General features: G+C 38.6%; 1 protein-coding gene across 3 annotated transcripts; it reads left to right on the top strand.

Annotated features, from left to right (window-relative positions):
- Window positions 1–635: 635 nt before the first annotated feature.
- Window positions 636–17,655, top strand: LOC115790906 (uncharacterized protein C14orf132). 3 transcript variants are annotated; one of them, XM_030744915.1, is made up of 2 exons: window positions 636–781; window positions 16,676–17,655. In XM_030744915.1, exons 1-2 carry the CDS (start codon window positions 755–757, stop codon window positions 16,892–16,894), a joined length of 246 nt encoding a protein of 81 aa, XP_030600775.1. In that variant the 5' UTR covers window positions 636–754; the 3' UTR covers window positions 16,895–17,655. The 3 variants fall into 3 exon arrangements, 1 of the variants encoding a protein (XP_030600775.1); XR_004020824.1 differs by lacking the exon at window positions 636–781 and adding an exon at window positions 12,383–12,528 and having other exon boundaries at window positions 16,676–16,811; XR_004020825.1 differs by lacking the exon at window positions 636–781 and adding an exon at window positions 12,383–12,532 and having other exon boundaries at window positions 16,676–16,800.
- The last annotated feature ends 518 nt before the right edge of the window (window positions 17,656–18,173 follow it).

Genomic DNA, 18,173 nt, shown 5'->3' with positions numbered 1-18,173 from the left:
ATAATTAATACTTGAAAATCAGAAGTGGAGAGCAGGAAAAATATCGGATTTTATTTTTGGAACTTTTTAACAGTGAAATTAAATCAAATCATTAAGATGATATTATGTTACTTAACTAAACATAAAACATAAAGATGAAGTCTTCTAACAGACTGACACCCATTTTAAAATTTGATCCAGAAATTGAGACTTTAGTCTATATTAAAAGTTGCTCCTCACCCACCACCCAAACACAACACAATAATAACACAATAATAACCCATAACACATAGGAAAATTATTTATTATTATGATTATTTAATCACAGCTTTGAATCCTTTGTAACGGGTTTTAAAAATGCATTCATGTGACACATTCATAATTCAAATATCCCCCTTTGGGATTATGAGATTCAATACAAAGTAAGTTGTTGCAGGAAGATGTGGGTTTTCGTGCCAAAGCCATACTGGCATCAATAAGAATTGCTCACTTTGCCAGGCATGCTTTATGTTTTACATGCACATCAGCAAAGCCAGAGCGAGAGAGAGAGAGAGAGAGAGAGAGAGAGAGAGAGAGAGAGAGAGATGTATTGAGTGAATAAACTCTTCTTTGAAGCATGAAAAGCATCCACATGTACACTCAGTGAAGCACAGCAGTGCTGGTTTGAAGACCTCATACTCATTTTTCTTCTCTTTTTATTTTCTTTGCTGTCAGCACTCTTTCACTGTAAAGACTGCCTTCTTTAGGCAGAGTGGCAACCTCTGACCCTGGGATAATGGAATTATCACTGATGCCTGCACAGGTAAGGATGTAGAAATATTCATTTGAGCTCTCATTTTATGACTTTTAGACAATATATACTCCATTATATACTCTATATTGTAATCCAGTATACAGTAGATACTGGATTACAATATAGATTACTGGACTTAGTTGTTTTTTTTTTTTTGAAGACGTTTCACCTCTCATTCAAGACGCTTCTTCAGTTCTAAAACCAAGAGGTGGAGAGTCCCAGGTATTTCAACCCTGGTGGAGGCTATCCCATTTGGAGGCATTCACTGACCAACTTGAATGAAGGTGTGAAAAAAGACATGGGTCATTACCACCAGCGGTTTTGGGTGATGGCTTTTTTTTACTCCTCTTTCAAACCATCTGTCTTCCCGCTTCAAAATGTGAAAATTGGCATCCTTGAAAGAGTGTCCTTCATCCATTAGGTGCAGATGTATAGCTGAGTCTTGCCCTGTCGAGGTGGCCTTTCTATGTTGTGCCATGCTTTTGTGAAGTGGCTGTTTGGTTTCTCTGATGTAGAGGTTCAAGCACTCCTCACAGCACTGCCTTTCTTTCCTGCACATCTTTGCTGATCTCATGAAGGCCCAGTTAGGATAACCTAATTTTAAGAGTTTATTTTACGTGTGTATTCCTTTTCTTTCCCTTCTGCCTTTGAGCGATTGTTTTCCACCACGTGTTGCAGGGTCCTGGTCACCCCAAGTTTGTACCCCAGTGGGTGGTGGGAGTCAAAGAGTAGGTACTGGTCTCTGTGTGTGGGCTTTCAGCAAACTTCAGTGTTAAGGCTTCCATCTTCCTCAATGAGCACAGCACAGTCCAGGAACGGTAACCTATTATCCCTGGTATCCTCCCTGGTGAACTTTATGTTATTACTGCTCTTGAAGAGCAGTTTGTGTCACATTACTTGCATTCTGTAACTGAAGACAGAAGTAAAGCACACGTGTAGAATCGTAAATCTGTGGGAGGGAGTGAACACCATTCTTCAAATATTTAAATATATTTCCTCATTTGATGCTTTCATGATTTTGATGGAGAGTGTTATTTAAACACGTTGGTCCAAGATCTCTCATAGGTGTTCATCCGGGTGGAGATCTGAAGGTCATAGCATATGAGTTACCTCATTTTCATACTTATAAAACCATTCAGTGACCATTCACATCCTATGGTTGAGGACAGTGTAATTGTGGAAGAGACCACTCCCATCAGGATAGAAATGTTCCATCATTGTGATCCTTCCCACTGTAGGTCATAACCATGCACTGGTCCCCACAGCCACCGGATCCACTCAGTTTAGGGTTTAGTGTTTTCCATTAATGCATCACAGAACTTTACATTTATTGCCCGCTATCAAAAGCATTAAAACCCCACAGCCTGACGTCACACTAATCAAGTTATTCCAAACAGAGTGTACTGGATGAAGTTGTCATGAGAGGAGACAAAGTGCAGATCCCACACTTGGGCACTGTAGCTACAATGTGTCCACTGAGTCACTGAATCATTAGAAAACTTTCTGTACATTTGTAGAGTACAAAGTTGCACATTACATATACAGTTTTAGACAGAGAACACATACAGTAGATATGACTCAGAAGCAGTGTGCCCAGTAACTTCTCTCGAAGTAGACACGGAAGCAACGACTCACGCTTGATTTAAACAAGTGAGTCACTTCAGCGCTGCTGTTTTCCCGTCTTTTTATCAGTTCTTAATAAAGTGAAGTGAAGCATCCATGAGTCAAATGCTGAAATCCAGTTGAGAAGAATTTGGGGTACAGTTTTGTTCACTTAGGAACAAAGACATTGTTACTCATGAGGCTTCTGCTCACCCGACTCAAACTCAATATTCCAAATATTCTGGTGCTATATATTGATTTGCCTGCAAGCATTACCATTGTTTGAAATAAATTGTCAGATAAAGGGTTTTCCAGATTATAAAGCACGAATGATACACATTTTGCACATCTGCAACTCCGCGTTTACTTTTAAATTTACTAGTAAGACTTTTTGATTGATATAAATGTCTTTCATTAAAATCTGCAAACAACATACTAAAAAAAAAAAAAGAGGCTGTAGTGGCGCTTCAGTTAACACAGCAGTCTCTATTCTGTTACTCTGAATCATGGTAGAATATTCTTCATTTTTTCTTCAGCCTTTGAATTATGATCTTGAGCTTTAGCTATAACCTGAGGGCAGTGTTTTATGTTGCAGTAGAGACCCAGTTGGGTATTGCAGAGCTATAAAGACTATAGATGTGTTTTGCCATATATCCATAGGCTTTTAAGTGCAGGCACAGTAAAAGTCCTATTTTCACTGAATGCGCTCTTTGAGAAACTGAGCCACTTTTACTTTAGTGCTTTTTTGCAACAAGAAGCATTTATAATATGTCTTCAAAGATGTTTTTTCTTTTCTTAGAAAATATTATGGGTTGTGGCCTAGTGACTAGGATCCTATTAGCATGTCTTCAGATTATATAGTTTTTTTTTTATCATGGATATTTAGTATAAATCATAAAAAAGATTTTTCTCTATGCAGAGAGAATAAATTAACCTACAATGTAATCAAATATGACTGATCATTTTAAAACCCCTGACAAATTCTGGTGTCACTTTTTTTTAATGACCCACAATTACTGAAAACTGACAGTAAGAGACACTGCAGTGAATTTAGCTCCAGGTACCAGTTGTTACCAAACACTAAGTAGTGTTATTGAGGCTTAGAAACATGTTTCTTTGGATAAAAGAGAAAAATAGAGCAGTTGTGACAGCAATATTTTATAATAGACACAATTTAATAGGCTCCTGATGAAATATGCCACAGAAGTATTTTTTAATCAGATTTGAAAACCTGCTGTTTGAAGAAATGAATCATTTTTTCCCATTTGGTAAAAAGAGCTTTCATATATCAAACAGTGTGATGCTAAGGCACGAGGACAAGATATCGTATTACACTTTCAGTAGATTTCGAGATTTGGTACCTATTTCCTTACGGGTATCCTGCTGTGCAAAATCTCCTGTTACCATCTGCTTATAGGTACTAAATCAACACACCCTCTGTGCAAAGACGTCCTCAAGTAATTGCAGAAGAAGCTCAAGGCTTTTCCACACAACTGTTTAGACTTTCAGCTTGTGTATTGTAGGTTAAAATATGAACTGTTTCAACACACAAAAAACATAAACATTTTTATGTCCATGAATTGAGCGGCATTTTCCTTTAATTTTCCTCTCAATGAGCTTCTCTGCTCCAGACGTGAACCCTGTCTGGCTGAAGGAGTTTGATGGAAAGCCTCATCTGATAGCCATCTGTTCTTAGATAGTTCATCAGATGTGCTCAATGTGTGGTCTTTAATCACCCCACACTAACTGTCTCTAAACTCTCTGCAGTCAATATCGTAATGTTGTTGCTACCTGAAACCACACATCTCCAAAACTTTCTTTATCCAGTTTAGTAGAAATTGGGAACAAAAAAAGAAAAAAAAAAAGTGAACCAAGAACATATGCTGCACTTTTTGAGGCTGAATGACTCTACAGTCATAACGGAGCTGATGAGGGATGTACATTTAATGTTTCCACTACATTAAATGTGGCACAAAGTGTCAACAGCCTGGCAGTGGAGTCAATCTTAAAATTCACCTAATTTGAAGGTGATGTTTTAAAAAAGTTCAAGTAACATAGATACATAAACGTTTTGTCATATACATACATTCCTTGGTCAAATCATGTAGCTGTTGAGTGCCCTTGAGCAACAAACCTCCAGGACTTCTCTTCTGCTGATGACCCTTTCCCCTCTTTCGATCCTAAACCTTTTTTTTCTTTTCTTTTTTTGAGGGGCAACTGTTAGACTGGTCTTAATTAAGTAATGCCAATCAAAGTGTGTGTGATGGAGATATAGGTCAGATTACCATCTGCTAAAGAGTTTATCAGATGCTTCAGAGCGACATCTGCTTAAGACACAGAAAATTGGATCCAGCATGAGCAGCTCTTTTTGTCAATTCATCCAAAAGTAGAAACTTGGATTACATTTCCTTTTTAATATTTCTTCAACATGTGGGCATAACTCAACCATATCCAGTCAGTGCTCAGGAGTGATGAACTACACATAAGTACTTTAACTGCAATCATATTAACCATTTTTTAAACCACTAATACTAGAATCAATTTAGGGCCACAAAAGAAAAGGAATAGTTTACATACCATAGCTTTTCACATGGAATTGAACCCCGCCTCCTTGTCAGGCAGGATACTGACTGACTGAATGAATGCCCAGGCAGCATATTAGTCAAGTAGCTACCACCCGTTACTTGACCTCTGTGTACAGCGTGTACATACCTCATCAGTGCTCAGTGCTCACATTATCTCAAACATCACCCTGGGTAAGAATCACCATGCCCTCAACAAATACATGACATTGGCAACACCATCGACTAGCTTTGACTACAAAGCCATAATGTGCGCAATATACTTTTAAGTGGTATTTTTGCTGGCATGAACCATTTTGTGTTATATTTATCTCAAGACACTATATCGCCAAAAGTAAAGCAAACAAAGCAGTTCCATAAAGACATGGAGGAGTGAGTTTGGTGTGGAAGAACTTGACTGGCCTGCACAGAGTCCTGACCTCAACCTTTGGGATGAATTAGATTCGAGATTGTGAACCAGGTCTTCTCATCCAACATCAGTGTCTGACCTCACAAATGGGCTTCTGGAAGAATGGTCAAAATTCCCATAAACACACTCCTAAATCTTGTGGAAAGCCTTCCCAGAAGAGTTGAAGCTGCTATAGCTGCAAAGGCTGGGCTGACATCATATTAAACTCCATGGATTAAGAATGGGATGCCACTCAAGTTTATATGTGTGTAAAGGTAGATGAGCAAATACGATTGGCAATATAGTGTACATACATATAAAATACCTTCAGAATGTAGAGTGGCAATTTGACATATATTTCTTTACTAAAACAATTTTTATACATAGATTAATTTTTACCAAAATAGATTTCACGCTAAGGCATTCTTGCTATAGTTCAGTTTCCTCCATTGTGAATTATTTGGTAGCCTGTGCTTTTAAAGGGTTTTCTCAATCCTGTGATCTCAGCAAAAATGAGCGAGGAACTTTCAAAGTGTGGCTGTATGAAAACAACTTCTGAAACAGCTCAAATAGCCATGTCAAGCATTTCTTTAATACCCAGACTTTCTATATATCAGATCCTGAGCTGACATGAATGCCTGTGTAACATTTTACTCTTCAACTAATTTTCTGACCCCCTTCTTGACCCCTTTCTGCTGCTAAGGGGTCAAGAAGATTGTACTCTGTCTTGACATAAAGATGGAAAAGGCATTAGGCATTAGGTTACTATGCACTACAAAGCTGGAGCAAGCTCCCAGAGCAAATGTCTGTGCTATTGTATTTTTTGTCTTGGCTCGTCATTTTAAATGTCCTTTAAAGTAGTTTCCTTTATTTTAATGTACTCAACAAGGTTTTTTTTTTATATTGTTCATTGAAACTGTTTTTATTGCTTTATCTAAATCCCAAATAGCCATGGTGTATGAAATGTGCTTTACAAAATGACCTTATTCTTTGAGTGCTTCACACTGTTTGGAAAGTCTTTCACTTGATTCAACCAAAGTGAAAAGAATACCTGTATTAGCTTTAACTTTGCGTGAAGTACCTTATGTGTTTGTTCCTTCAGCACAGAGTTAAGATAACCTTGAGAAATAAGTTCTTATAAGAAATAAGTTGTGACACAGGGATGCACAGGGGGATACATACACCCCCCATAGTGTACTCTAACCTCTGTGATGCTTTATTCATTCAAAATGGTTGACATTAGATTAGATTCACATATCAGACATGAGAGAGGAAGGACACAACTGCACTTTTCTACATGAATAATTAAACTGTCAACCCACACTTCAACTCAAAAACTCGTTTATTTCTGATGAACAACGTGACAAAACTTTTTATCTTATTTAAGACAGTGTATACTAGCGAAAGCTTTACCAAACTGTCGAGTACTTTCATGCAACCTTTGAATAGGACAGAATTAGCATTACTTGTAATTCAGCAATATATCATGAATACATCTAACATGATTTAAAAACTCTAAAATCAGTTAGAACATGTACATGTAAGATTTAAGTGTCCAATTTATAGAATTTCAGTTGCTGAGCAGTCCCTACCTTTGAAAATAATTGCCCATGTCCCTATCGTCTCCTCTATGTTGCATCTTTCTCCATCTCCATGTCACACATTGACTTTTTTTTCTCTCACTGGGAAATACAGCCTCTCTACATTTCCATTTTGTGACAAACTACACAGAAACGGTTTGCGTGTTTTTTGTGACATTTGTTGAGCTGTTTTGAAAAGCTCCATTACAAATGACCTGTCACTTAAACAAACTGTTTATGCTCTTTCCTTTTCCGCAGGTAGCTAGAAGCTTAAGAACAGTGACTGTAACTTCATTTACGTCTGTGTCTTGAATGCATCACAGGAAAGAGAAGAAAAAAATGGATGCTGCAGGTGTAAAAGCGGCTGTGGGATGTCATTATTTTCTTATTACTGAGCAAGTATCTTCATGCCAGTAGCTGGAAGCAATGCCAGGCTGGGGCCGTTCCAGATTGTGCCGACCCCTGCATTTAGTCACATTACTCAGGCTTTAAATTTAAAATGCAGTGACGTGTATCATTCATTTTTTAAGGTACCTTGGCAGTATAGTATAATCTCTGGTGCCATGGTAATTTTTCTTTTTTTGCATTGCATTATAGTTTGGTTTCATACAACTCTCAGAAGCATTCCTGATAAGAATATAAAGAAGTTTATATTACGTAAGATGACATGCTGACAGCTGGGACAGACTCCAGCCCCCCGTGACTCTGAAAAGGTAAGTGGAAGAGAATGGATGGACATGCTCTTTATTACATGGGCCATCCCAGAGAGGGAAGCACGGTGACTTGTTTGTTCAGGTGATAACAAGGCCAGGATTCATGATGGTGGTTGAGTGGAGAGATGTGCACAAAGAGCAGGGGAGAAGGAGTAAAATAAGAACATAATCAGAATGGATAATAACCCAGGCACAGAGGGCCGTTAGAAGGCAGTGAGAGAAAAGGAAAAGCAGGCGTGTGGATACTGAACAAAGGATGTGGAATAAGGAGCTGCCAGGCAGGAGGAAAAAAGGAAGTCCTCAGAGGAGGTTCATGGATGTAGTGAAGGAAGACATGCAGAGGACTGATGTGACAGAAGTGCATGCTAAGGATAGGGTGTGATAGAGCCAGATGATCTAGAAGAAGAAGAAGAAGAAAAAGAAGAAGAAGAAGAAAAGAAGCTGACTGAAGAAGGGGCATTTAGGGTTACATGTTTGTTTGTGTGGGCATTGCAGATTTTCTTGCTTATTCTGTAAACGTTGAATTCCATAAATTATTTATAAGAAAACACAAAATTTTGCTTGCATTCAAAATGGTCCAAGATGGTTATTTATGATTAATTGATTAAAGTCTGCAAAAACTGCAAAAGGTAGTACAACAAAGACTTTCTGTAAAGAAATTTTTTATTTCGGGAACATTCAGTCTTACACACCTGGTTGACCTCTGAGCTCTGACAACATGATCATGTCCCCTGATATATTCACTTCCTCCAGTTAAACCCCTGCAACTGCAACAGTGCTTTGGTATTTAAATACAAACTTTTTGCAATTATATTTGCAACTGTGTAGTACACAGGAATGCCTAAGTTACATAAAGTCACAATGCTGGCTGTATATTTATATGTGAATGCGCGTGCCCACACGTGTGTGCGTGTGAAGCATGCAGAGTTTTATCATAACTGAGAAACGTCACTTATCAAGTGAATGTCACTGATGGCTGCTCTTTGTTTGTCAGGCAGGGTTTGAATCCTCCAGCAAAACTGAGACTCAATCAGCCATAAAAGCAGGCGCTGCTGCAGAGCGCTCTCACTTGCTCATCACTGAGTGTGGTCATCTCTTCCTTCTTTTGCTCATTCCGTTTGTTTTTGCCCCTTCAGTTCTTATCATGAATGTAGTCAGCTTAAGGTCCCCTTTAGACATAATCTAGCAACGTTTTCTTTTCATCACATGGCTCAGAAACTTACAAATAATGGAAATTATTTTGAACTGATACTACACTTTGATTTAGTTTTAACGGTGTCAGTAATTTCAGGGCAAATCATCATCTCCTAAAATGAATTCAAGGCTTTGACAGTATCTGCAGGTCGTCAGAAACTTCTACAAAATACAGTTCAATTATTTAAAAATTTTGCTTCATCTGAACTTAATACTAAAAAGTTTTTAATTGCTATTCTAACAGTTAAAGAACTATGCAAAGACTAAAAATCTGTCATTTAAATTGAAATTATGCATTAAAAATAAATTAGGTATAGAAAATACCCGCTGTACATATTAATAACCCAGCACCATGGCCTCAGAACCTTAAGCCACTCAAGCTTGCTATATTGGGTGTGCTGAGGGTGTTGGGCGGTGGTAGGTGTGAATGTGAGCATGACTGTCTGTCTCTCAGTGTTAGCCCTGATTACCTGCTCCCACCTCTTGACCTATGACACCTGGGATAGGCTCCAGACCACCCCCATGACACTCAATTAGAAAAGCAGAAGAAACTGGATGGATGGTTGGAGAAAAGACTGATAGTGATTGTGTCATAATTCATCAGAAACTGACTCATTGTGAATATAACTTTCATTTCTCTGTCACTCTGGTATTTTTTAAAATTAGTATTTATATCACTGTCTTTCTAAAGAAATTTTTAATTACTTGTAGCCTAGGCCGCGTAAATTCTTTGGGTGGAACTGTTTGTTGGTCCAACAAATCAAAATCCTCTATAGATTGCAATTAAAATTTGTGCAAACATTCTCAGAAAATGACTTCATGTAACACTGCCAGAAGGTTTTTTTTTTTAGTGCTAATTATCATGCTAACTAACATACGCTGATCTGCTAGAGCTTCTCTCTCTACAGTGTTTGAGTGGGCGATACACGTCAAAGGTTCATCAAAGGTCTCAAGAGAACATTGAATTGTCACAAAATGATCAGTGTTATTCATTTACCTATACTGGTTAACCAGTATAGGTAACATGATAGCATCCCTAATACAACAAGGTCATGAATGCCATGCTCGCTGAGTGTACATCCAGAGCAGACCAGAGCTCTCAGTGTAAACTGTATGAATAAAGAATGGCTAATAGACAGCATTATTTTTTTCATCTGTATTTTCTTCCCCTTCCTCTGCTTTCACGCTGCCTCTAGTTTTATGACAGATGTTTCACAAAGAAGATGAACAGCTGGATGCTGTGAGGCTGTTTAGTCACCCTTTTATTTCTTTCTCCTCCGTCCTAAGTTCTCTCCTCCCCCGTTTTCTTCCATCCTTGTTTTTCTGTTAAAGCAGTACCATATGGACCCACATTTCCAGTCACAGAAATATATAACTGGGGTCTTTAATTGCCAAAGGCGAAATGAAAACATAATCTTCCCCTGTCTTGTAAGACAGTGCATGTAAAGCTGGAGTACACTTTACATCAAGAGCTACACTGCAGCTTTTAAGACAAATATCTCATAAATGATAAGTGAGTTCAGACCTCTTTTGACTTTCTCCATCCTTGGCTCATCAAGGGGAGAGCTCTTTTTCTCTTCATTCAAGTCTCTCTTCATTGTAAATAACTGTGCTCTTTCAGTTACTGATGAATATGTGGTTCTGCAGCATATGTGTGTGCATTCATTTGTGCCTTGTGTGTACATGTGTGCAGGATTACCAAAGGCGCTTTCTCCCCTCAGTGTAGAAGCACATTACATAACTTTAATGTGTGACCGTGTGTTTGCATATATTTACATTTGTATGCAACCGCACAGTCACACAAAATAAAGGTTTATAGCTATATATGCATGCATTGCCTGCACCTGTGCATTCAGAATAGAGACAGACAAATGAAAGCAAACACGTGCACATTCAGTAAAACACGGGCTACATATGTGCTTCCTCCCTCTACATGATGCACACACAGGTGGGCACAGAAAGCAGACTCAAATGCCCACTTATTATAAACAAAAGTTATGCATACACAACAAAGGAAATGTCTAATTTACAGAGATGCAGAGATTTAAAGATGGGATAGAGAAAATTTGTGAAGGAAAAAAACAGTAGGTTAGAGGATGTGTGAAAACGAAAGCCCAACGTGCTAATTTTACAGGTGATGTCAGAGTAAATTTGAAGCGAGAGAAGGATGTGAAAGAGGTCAAATACAGGACACACAGGTTTGCAGAAACAGAGGCAGCAATAGCAGCAGGATAGTCTTGAACAAAAGCCGTGATAGAGGGAATGAAAGTTTACATATTATGGAGTGACTGGGCAAGTGAAAACTTGAGAGGCACAAGAGATTCTGTGATTCTTGTGTTTATAATTTTTTCTCATGATCCCTTTTTTCCTCCCTTTATTTGTGTTTTTTTTTTTACTACTTACTAATAACTAAGTAGTATTTGTTAGAGGGAAAAGAATGAGACAGCACGCTGGTGCAGCGGTTAGCAGTGTCGCCTCACAGCAAGGAGATCCGGGGTTCAAATCCACTGGCCTTTCTGTGTGGAGTTTGCATGTTCTGTCTGTGCCTGCATGGGCTCACTCTGGGTACTCCGGCTTCCTCCCTCAGTCCCAAAACATTCATGTTAGGCTAATTGGTGATTCTGGATTGGCTGACGGTGTGAATGTGAGCATGAATGATTGTCTGTCTTTGTCTTACCCTTGCAACAGACTAGCAACCTGTCCAGGGTGTACCCTGCATCTCTGACAGCTGGGATAGGCTCCAGCTGCCCCCCCCTCCTCCCCCGACCCTGAATTGGATAAGCAGAAGAAAATGGATGGATGAGAAAAGAAAGACAAAGGATCAAAAAGAAACCATTTAGATTTGTAGATGAGCACGCCTGACTCTTTAAAACTATCTTCTTTCACTCTGTCTTGTTCAACATAAAATGACAGAGTTTGGTGGTCTTTAAAAATGGCGATGAGACAACTTACAAGAGTTAAGACATCTGGCTTCTTCATGGATTCACAAAGCATGATGCACACAAGCTGGGAGACATGTTATCTTACACAGATGCTCTCTAACTCGTGCATATGGGTTCGCCCATACATACAGATGAATGCTGCTAATATTTGTACATGAGCACACCAAATGTAAACATTCATTTGACTAAACAAGCTGAGTCAAATGTCAAGTCCTCACAATGGTGCTGGTTCTAATCTGTTAGTGGATTTCTCTCAAGTCTTTCACACCTCCACCCCATTGCTTTTGTCATTTGCTGCTGAATGTCACCATCTTTCACTTTCCACTTTTCTCTTTTCTCACCGTGCGTCAGATTTCTCCTTCACTGATACATAAATAGTCTGTCAGAGTGAGGTTAGAAACATCCAGCTCAGCTGTTTCAAAGATGAAAGTGCCTCCTGAAACCACTCCCATCATTACCCACACACATTTTTGTGCCTATACTCTCACAGTGTGATCTCTATAGCTGTCACACACACGTGCTCACAGTGTACACTCATCTCTCACTTTCACTTGGAAGGATACCTCCCACCCTCTCTCTCTCTCTTTTTCTCTCTCTCAGTGTACACTCTCACTGTGTCTCTCTCAGTTGCAGTCAGGTCTCTCATTCTCATGAAGCACCGCTCTTCTCTATTTCTAGATGCACTCTAAGTCAGAGTGTAGGACCAGACAGACTGCATCCTAGGAACTGGTTTCTTTCTTCATATACAGCCAGCAGTAGGTACAACTCTCTTTCCTGTTTTTGTTTTTGTTTTTTTGTTTGTCAATGTATCGCATCTTTAGAAAAAAATATCTTTGTGTATGGATTGATTGAAAAATTGGAAACTTTTAATTACTCAAATGAGCTGAATGCAGTTTGCTCTTGGCACTGAAAGCATGACACGATACCCCGCACTTCTGATGCAAGGCAAGTTCTGACAGAGGCATATCTGACATTAAACAAGATCATATATATTAGCACTGTTGATGAATTTAGAACCACTTACAGAAAATCAAGCATGTGCAAGGTGCAAATTCAGGATAACCAGCAGCCTCGCTGCTGTGATGCTTGAGAGTGTTTCAGAACATATGAGAAGAAAGATGATCCCTAGTTTCAGGAGCAGCAACAGGCTGGATGTGATTTGCTGAGAGTTATGCAAGGACCAAGATTCTGTTCTTTAACCTCCTACACCTTTTTAATTTAGGTTTCTGTTTAGCCTCTTTGTTGCCTGAAGGTGAGTTTTGATCACTGCTAAATCACAGTGTCTAGGACTGACTGGCACTTCTTCAAAATTAATGTGGTCTTCAATTAAATCTGCTTGTATCAAGTTTCTGATACTCAATCTGGCTGGTATCCTGTTGGAAGAGGAGTAACGTTACTTGTGACATAAATTAATCTGGCATATTTCTAGTGCAATGTTACTTATCAGTCATGTCATGCTAATCAAGATAAGGTTAGACATTAGCATATTTGTGGAATGACTGCAGGTGAATACAAGAAAAACCTGTTGAAATACTTTGCAGCGAAGCTTTTTTAAACTGTGTGAGCTACAGAGTGGCTTAAAAATATCTGAAGCTGAAACAGCAACTTAGATAAATTAAATATTCAACAAAACATGAATGGAAACAATTTGGATATATTTCATGACATAAATTCAATACCTTTTTTTTTTATTTCTTTGTGAACATTTGCAGTACATTCCCACATTTTCCATACCTGCATGATTACATGGGTAATTTAGAAATAAACACAATAGTCATTAGTTGGAGACACATAGAGTTTTGAGTTCAGGTTGCAGGTAAAAAGAAAAAAAAACAGCAGGTAGAGCAAAACTATGAAGATGGTGTAGCACTAAAAGAGGTCAGTTCCTTATATAACGTCAATGTGAATGAACAGATTATTCCTTTTTTACACTGCTCAGTGCAGTGACTGCAAATATGTCGCGTGTAAGAGTAGGTGTGTGATTGTGTGTGTGTGTGTGTGTGTGTGTGTGTGTGTGTGTGTGTGTGTGTGAAAAGATTTTGTATGACAATAATGCCATGGATGTCTTTTGGTTGATATGTAACAGCTGTGGCGGTCACTGCATTTGCGTTTTCTGCGGTTCATTAATGAATGAATTTGTAACTCGTGCCGAATCCTCTCATCCTGCCATCAGCTTAACATCAGATTAGCCTTCTAAAGACTGAGATTTTTACTCAGTCATGAAAAAAAAAACAAAAAAAAACTGACTTAAAATCAGAAATTAGAGTATAATGTATTACTGGTCACATAGCAGGACCTGTTTAAGCCTCCACTTTCAGTGGACCATGCAGGGTCATAGCATGCAGTTTATAGTCAGTCTTGTGAACTTAGACTCTGTTGTCCTAAAAACAAACTCATTATATCTTTGGATAGTTTTTCCTCCAGCCATGTGGTGTAATAACACTTACTCATGCTCACGTTGTTTTTGTTGATGACCTTTTTCTTTTACTCGCAGAATGAGACACTGCCTCCGGGCACAGACTTTCTAATGAAGAGGTGAACGAGTTCAGCGTTCCCGTTGTTGCAATATGTTTTTTTTTTTCTTGACTTTTCCTTCTTTTTGTTTTAGATTTTCTGTACGATTTGATTACACGTTGGCTGCTTTGTGACCTGCATTCACTCGTGAAAAATCCCAGGAGGCAGTTTTAATTAAATATAGATATTAAATGGTGTGTGTGAGCACTTGTAAAGTTTTCTCATGAATTATGCTGCCACATCTTAATGGTTGCAAAATTTGACACTCTTGCTTTTTCAAGGAAGGCATGAAAACATGTGCAGTCAAACGCGCAGCTGCTTCTGGACAAGATGAGACAGTTGTGACTGATGCATAGTGGAAAACATCATCATACTGTACATCAGCGGGATTTAATATGTACACTATAAGCTCTGTGATCCTCTTGGCTGGGGCATGCAGACTTAATGTAATCAGACCTGGTCAATTTTTCCAATACTGGAATCAAGGATTAGATGTTTCATACCTAGTTATGTTCAATATTTGTGCCTGACTCTGGCTTTGTTTGGGTTTTTGTCACTGTGCCCAGTAGCTTGTCAAATAGTCTGGAGAAACGGAGAAATGGTTCATGTCAGAAACTTTTAAAAACACAAACATTAAATCATGTGTACCTTAGCTGGCGTAAAAGAAAGATAGAAGAAGTCAATCTGGGCAAAACTAGCAGGTATTTGAACCACGTATCCCCTTTATTCACCCAAGAGCTGCCACATGATCTCATGCCATCCTTCAAATGACTCATTGCTGACCCCTCAAAATCAGTGTTTAAACTGCGCAAAGACCATGGGCTGAAATATCCACTCACTTGTAAAGAAATTAAAAGTATTAAATTGAGCTGGAAATACTTGAATAGATTTCCCTTGTTAATATTCAGTGATGACTAAATGACTTTTTTTTTTTTTTCTTTTTCTTTTTTTTAAATCACATCTGCGTGAGATGGTTTTAAAGTGAGAATTTCCCCTGAAGTCACATCTGCAGTTTGGGTGTAGAGAGGGTCGATGGGGACATGAACGGAGCCCGAGAAGCACTTGGGGTCAAACTGAACCTGATGTTGGAAACATCCCAGAGCCATAGATGTGTTCGCAGTCACAAAGGTCTGACCTCAGCTGCTGTCACAGTGATGCAGTGTCAGAAACCTTTATTGATTGGAAGAATGTTAATTTTTCTGCTTAGATTTTAAAGATCTACATTTCCATCATCTGTCCCCATCCAGCAGGGCTGATTGCAGTGAGATAACTGCACAGTGCTCAGAAATAACAGAAATCAGAAATGGATCAAATGCTAATGAGCATAGATGAGAAATGGTGTTTCCTATTTTCCAGAGTTGTATGAACCTTTAATGAATGTTTCTTCTTAAACAATAACAGCAGTACCTCTAAATTATCTCTTGAAAACATATTATTGATCAAACAAATGAACATTTCCAGTCACTGTCACATCTGATTTGTCTTTTTTGGACAGTCAAGAGTAAAGACAATGCTGGTCAGCAATCACAGAAAGGCTTCTTAACATGCTTAAATACCCACAAGTTAAAGGGTCAAACTCAGCTGAACCTTTCATTTGTCAGGGTGAAAATTAAAATTATTAATGGTCACTGAGCTGTCTGTTTGTATCGCAGACCGTGCAGTCTGTGGTTTAAGAGTATACACCCTGTGTGGACGCATCCTGAGTTTCTACCTCGTGTGTTGTGCCTGCATCACAGGTGTCACATGTCCGGGACAAAGAGTGACAACAACATAACCTACTGTGAGCAAGTTGCTAAAACTTGAGTTGGCTTGGATTGCATGTATGTAAATGCTTGTATTTACATCAATACTAGCTGCATCTCTTTCTTGTCTGTTTGATGGGGTATTACGGAAGCCCTTAGAGGACAAACATCCGAGACTAAAAGTGGGATTCTTTATCTGCCTTGTTTGCTTTCTGATTTTCTCTTTCATCCTCTTTGTGTTTGTCTCTCTAGCTTTTAGTAATATGAAGCATGTGACAGACTGTTAATCCGTCTGAGAATTAATCCCTTTGAGATGCTGCATTCTCTACACTGTATGCTACAGCTCTCCTGAGCCCAGGCACAGCTGTTTGTTTAACCTGAACAGAAAATATCATTTTCCAGCCATGCCTTCCATCAGTGCATTATTTATTTTGTACTGGATACAGTACTTACACTCAGTAACTAATAATGTAAGTCATCTTATATTTATATTGTAGGTTAAAGACCTCAAAACATTATGTACTAAATGGACACGCTTATGATACTAAAAATATATTTAAGCACCTTGTAATTCTTTTTGTTGTAAGTGACTTTACTAATCACCTAGTTTGATGTTTTTTATTTTCTTCCATTACTTGTCTGGCAGCAATTCCCGGCAGTGAGCGGGACCTTCATGGATTCTCCATACAATGGCAACACGTCCTTGCAGACGTCCACGTCCAACCTCAACGCCGGCTATTCGCGACCCTCGGAAGCGGAGGATGATGGGAAAGTGTCCAGTGACACCATTTGGCTGTGGATTGCTGTGCTGGCAACAATTGGCAACATAGTGGTGGTGGCTGTGGTTTGTGCCTGTGCCTTCTGACACAATGGAGGAGTGGAATAAAAAATTTCTGCTGCTGTCGGACATGGGAAATCTTGTATATTTTGAAAATATATATTTTGTCTAGAAATATTGTAAAATAGCCCTATGTTAAGACTGATACCATGGATTTTTTTTTTTCTTTGAACGGTAAGCTTCAGTTTGAGTTTTGTAGGGGAATTTGCATGGGATTCTTTATTTCCACAGTCCCCCCACCCCCTCCTGTTTTTGTTTTGTTATGTTTTAAAACAACCAGCTATCATATTGAAATAATTAGCTGGTAGAGTTTTGTGCAAATGTTGCTTTTCTGTTTGCTTGTACAGTGCAACAACCACAAAAGAGAAGTCACAAAATTAAGGTTGGTATACATGAGATAAAAACTGGATTTTTGCAGTTGGTACTGAAGCTCACTTAAAATATGAAAAAATGGCTTACCATCCAAACTCAGATTACATACAGACAGCTGAAATACATATACTGTGATGTTTGTTTCACCTTTTCATCTGACTGAAGACCAAGAAAGCTACATGCTGCAGGAACTCTTCACTGTTTTAAAATTTTCAAAATGAAACCTACATATTACAGTAAAAAAAAACAGACCTTTGTTCCTTTATGTAATTCACAGTTTAAGACATTTCTGCTATCAACCTTGTACTGATTGTTTTTAAAGAGCTAAATTTAAGAGAGCTATCGTAATTCATTGGTTTCTTTGTGTGTAACCTGTTTAATATGCATTAAAACCCGTGGCTGTGACTCACTTTTAATTCTGCGTACTTCTTTGTAAACAGTTCTGATTGTTAAAGGCCACAGAAACTTGTCCTCAGGCTTGCCTTTTAAAGCTGAAAACTAAAAGGGTCACTCTGTTGTTTATTTTAGCCTCCACACGAACAGCATATTAGCATATGCTGATGAGCGCTGGTCCCTGAGCAAAATGGGAAATGTATTCATTTTGGATTCTGGGCATAATAAAAGCTATGGTACTAAAATAATAGTGATAGCCTTGCATGGGTCAGTTATTTGCCCACCCCAAACTGTGATTATATAAACTGCTTTTGAACTGGTTACACCATGGGCTCAGTACAGGTCAGCGTCAGAACCATAAAGGATTAGATAAGATCAAGAGCTTGATCTCAATGAGGGACCACAAGCTAGAAGGAGGTCAACTGTTTGAAGCTACACACATTTTAGATTTAGTGGCTCACAGCTTGAACAGCCAGTGCACTGAGGAGCTTTTACATTTAGTTTTGTAAGTGGCAAATGTACAGCTGAAAACGACCAGTCC

Source organism: Archocentrus centrarchus, chromosome 13, assembly GCF_007364275.1.
Source record: "Archocentrus centrarchus isolate MPI-CPG fArcCen1 chromosome 13, fArcCen1, whole genome shotgun sequence".
Lineage (NCBI taxonomy): Eukaryota > Metazoa > Chordata > Actinopteri > Cichliformes > Cichlidae > Archocentrus > Archocentrus centrarchus.
Note: the sequence above shows the minus strand (reverse complement) of the source record. Positions and strands in the feature narration are given on the sequence as shown.

Excerpts from the sequence above, each read along its gene's own strand:
- LOC115790906 (XM_030744915.1), top strand. The coding sequence starts at position 755 with ATGGAATTATCACTGATGCCTGCACAG. Across the intron at positions 782-16,675 it reads TATCACTGATGCCTGCACAG|CAATTCCCGGCAGTGAGCGG; the intron begins GTAAGGATGTAG and ends CTTGTCTGGCAG.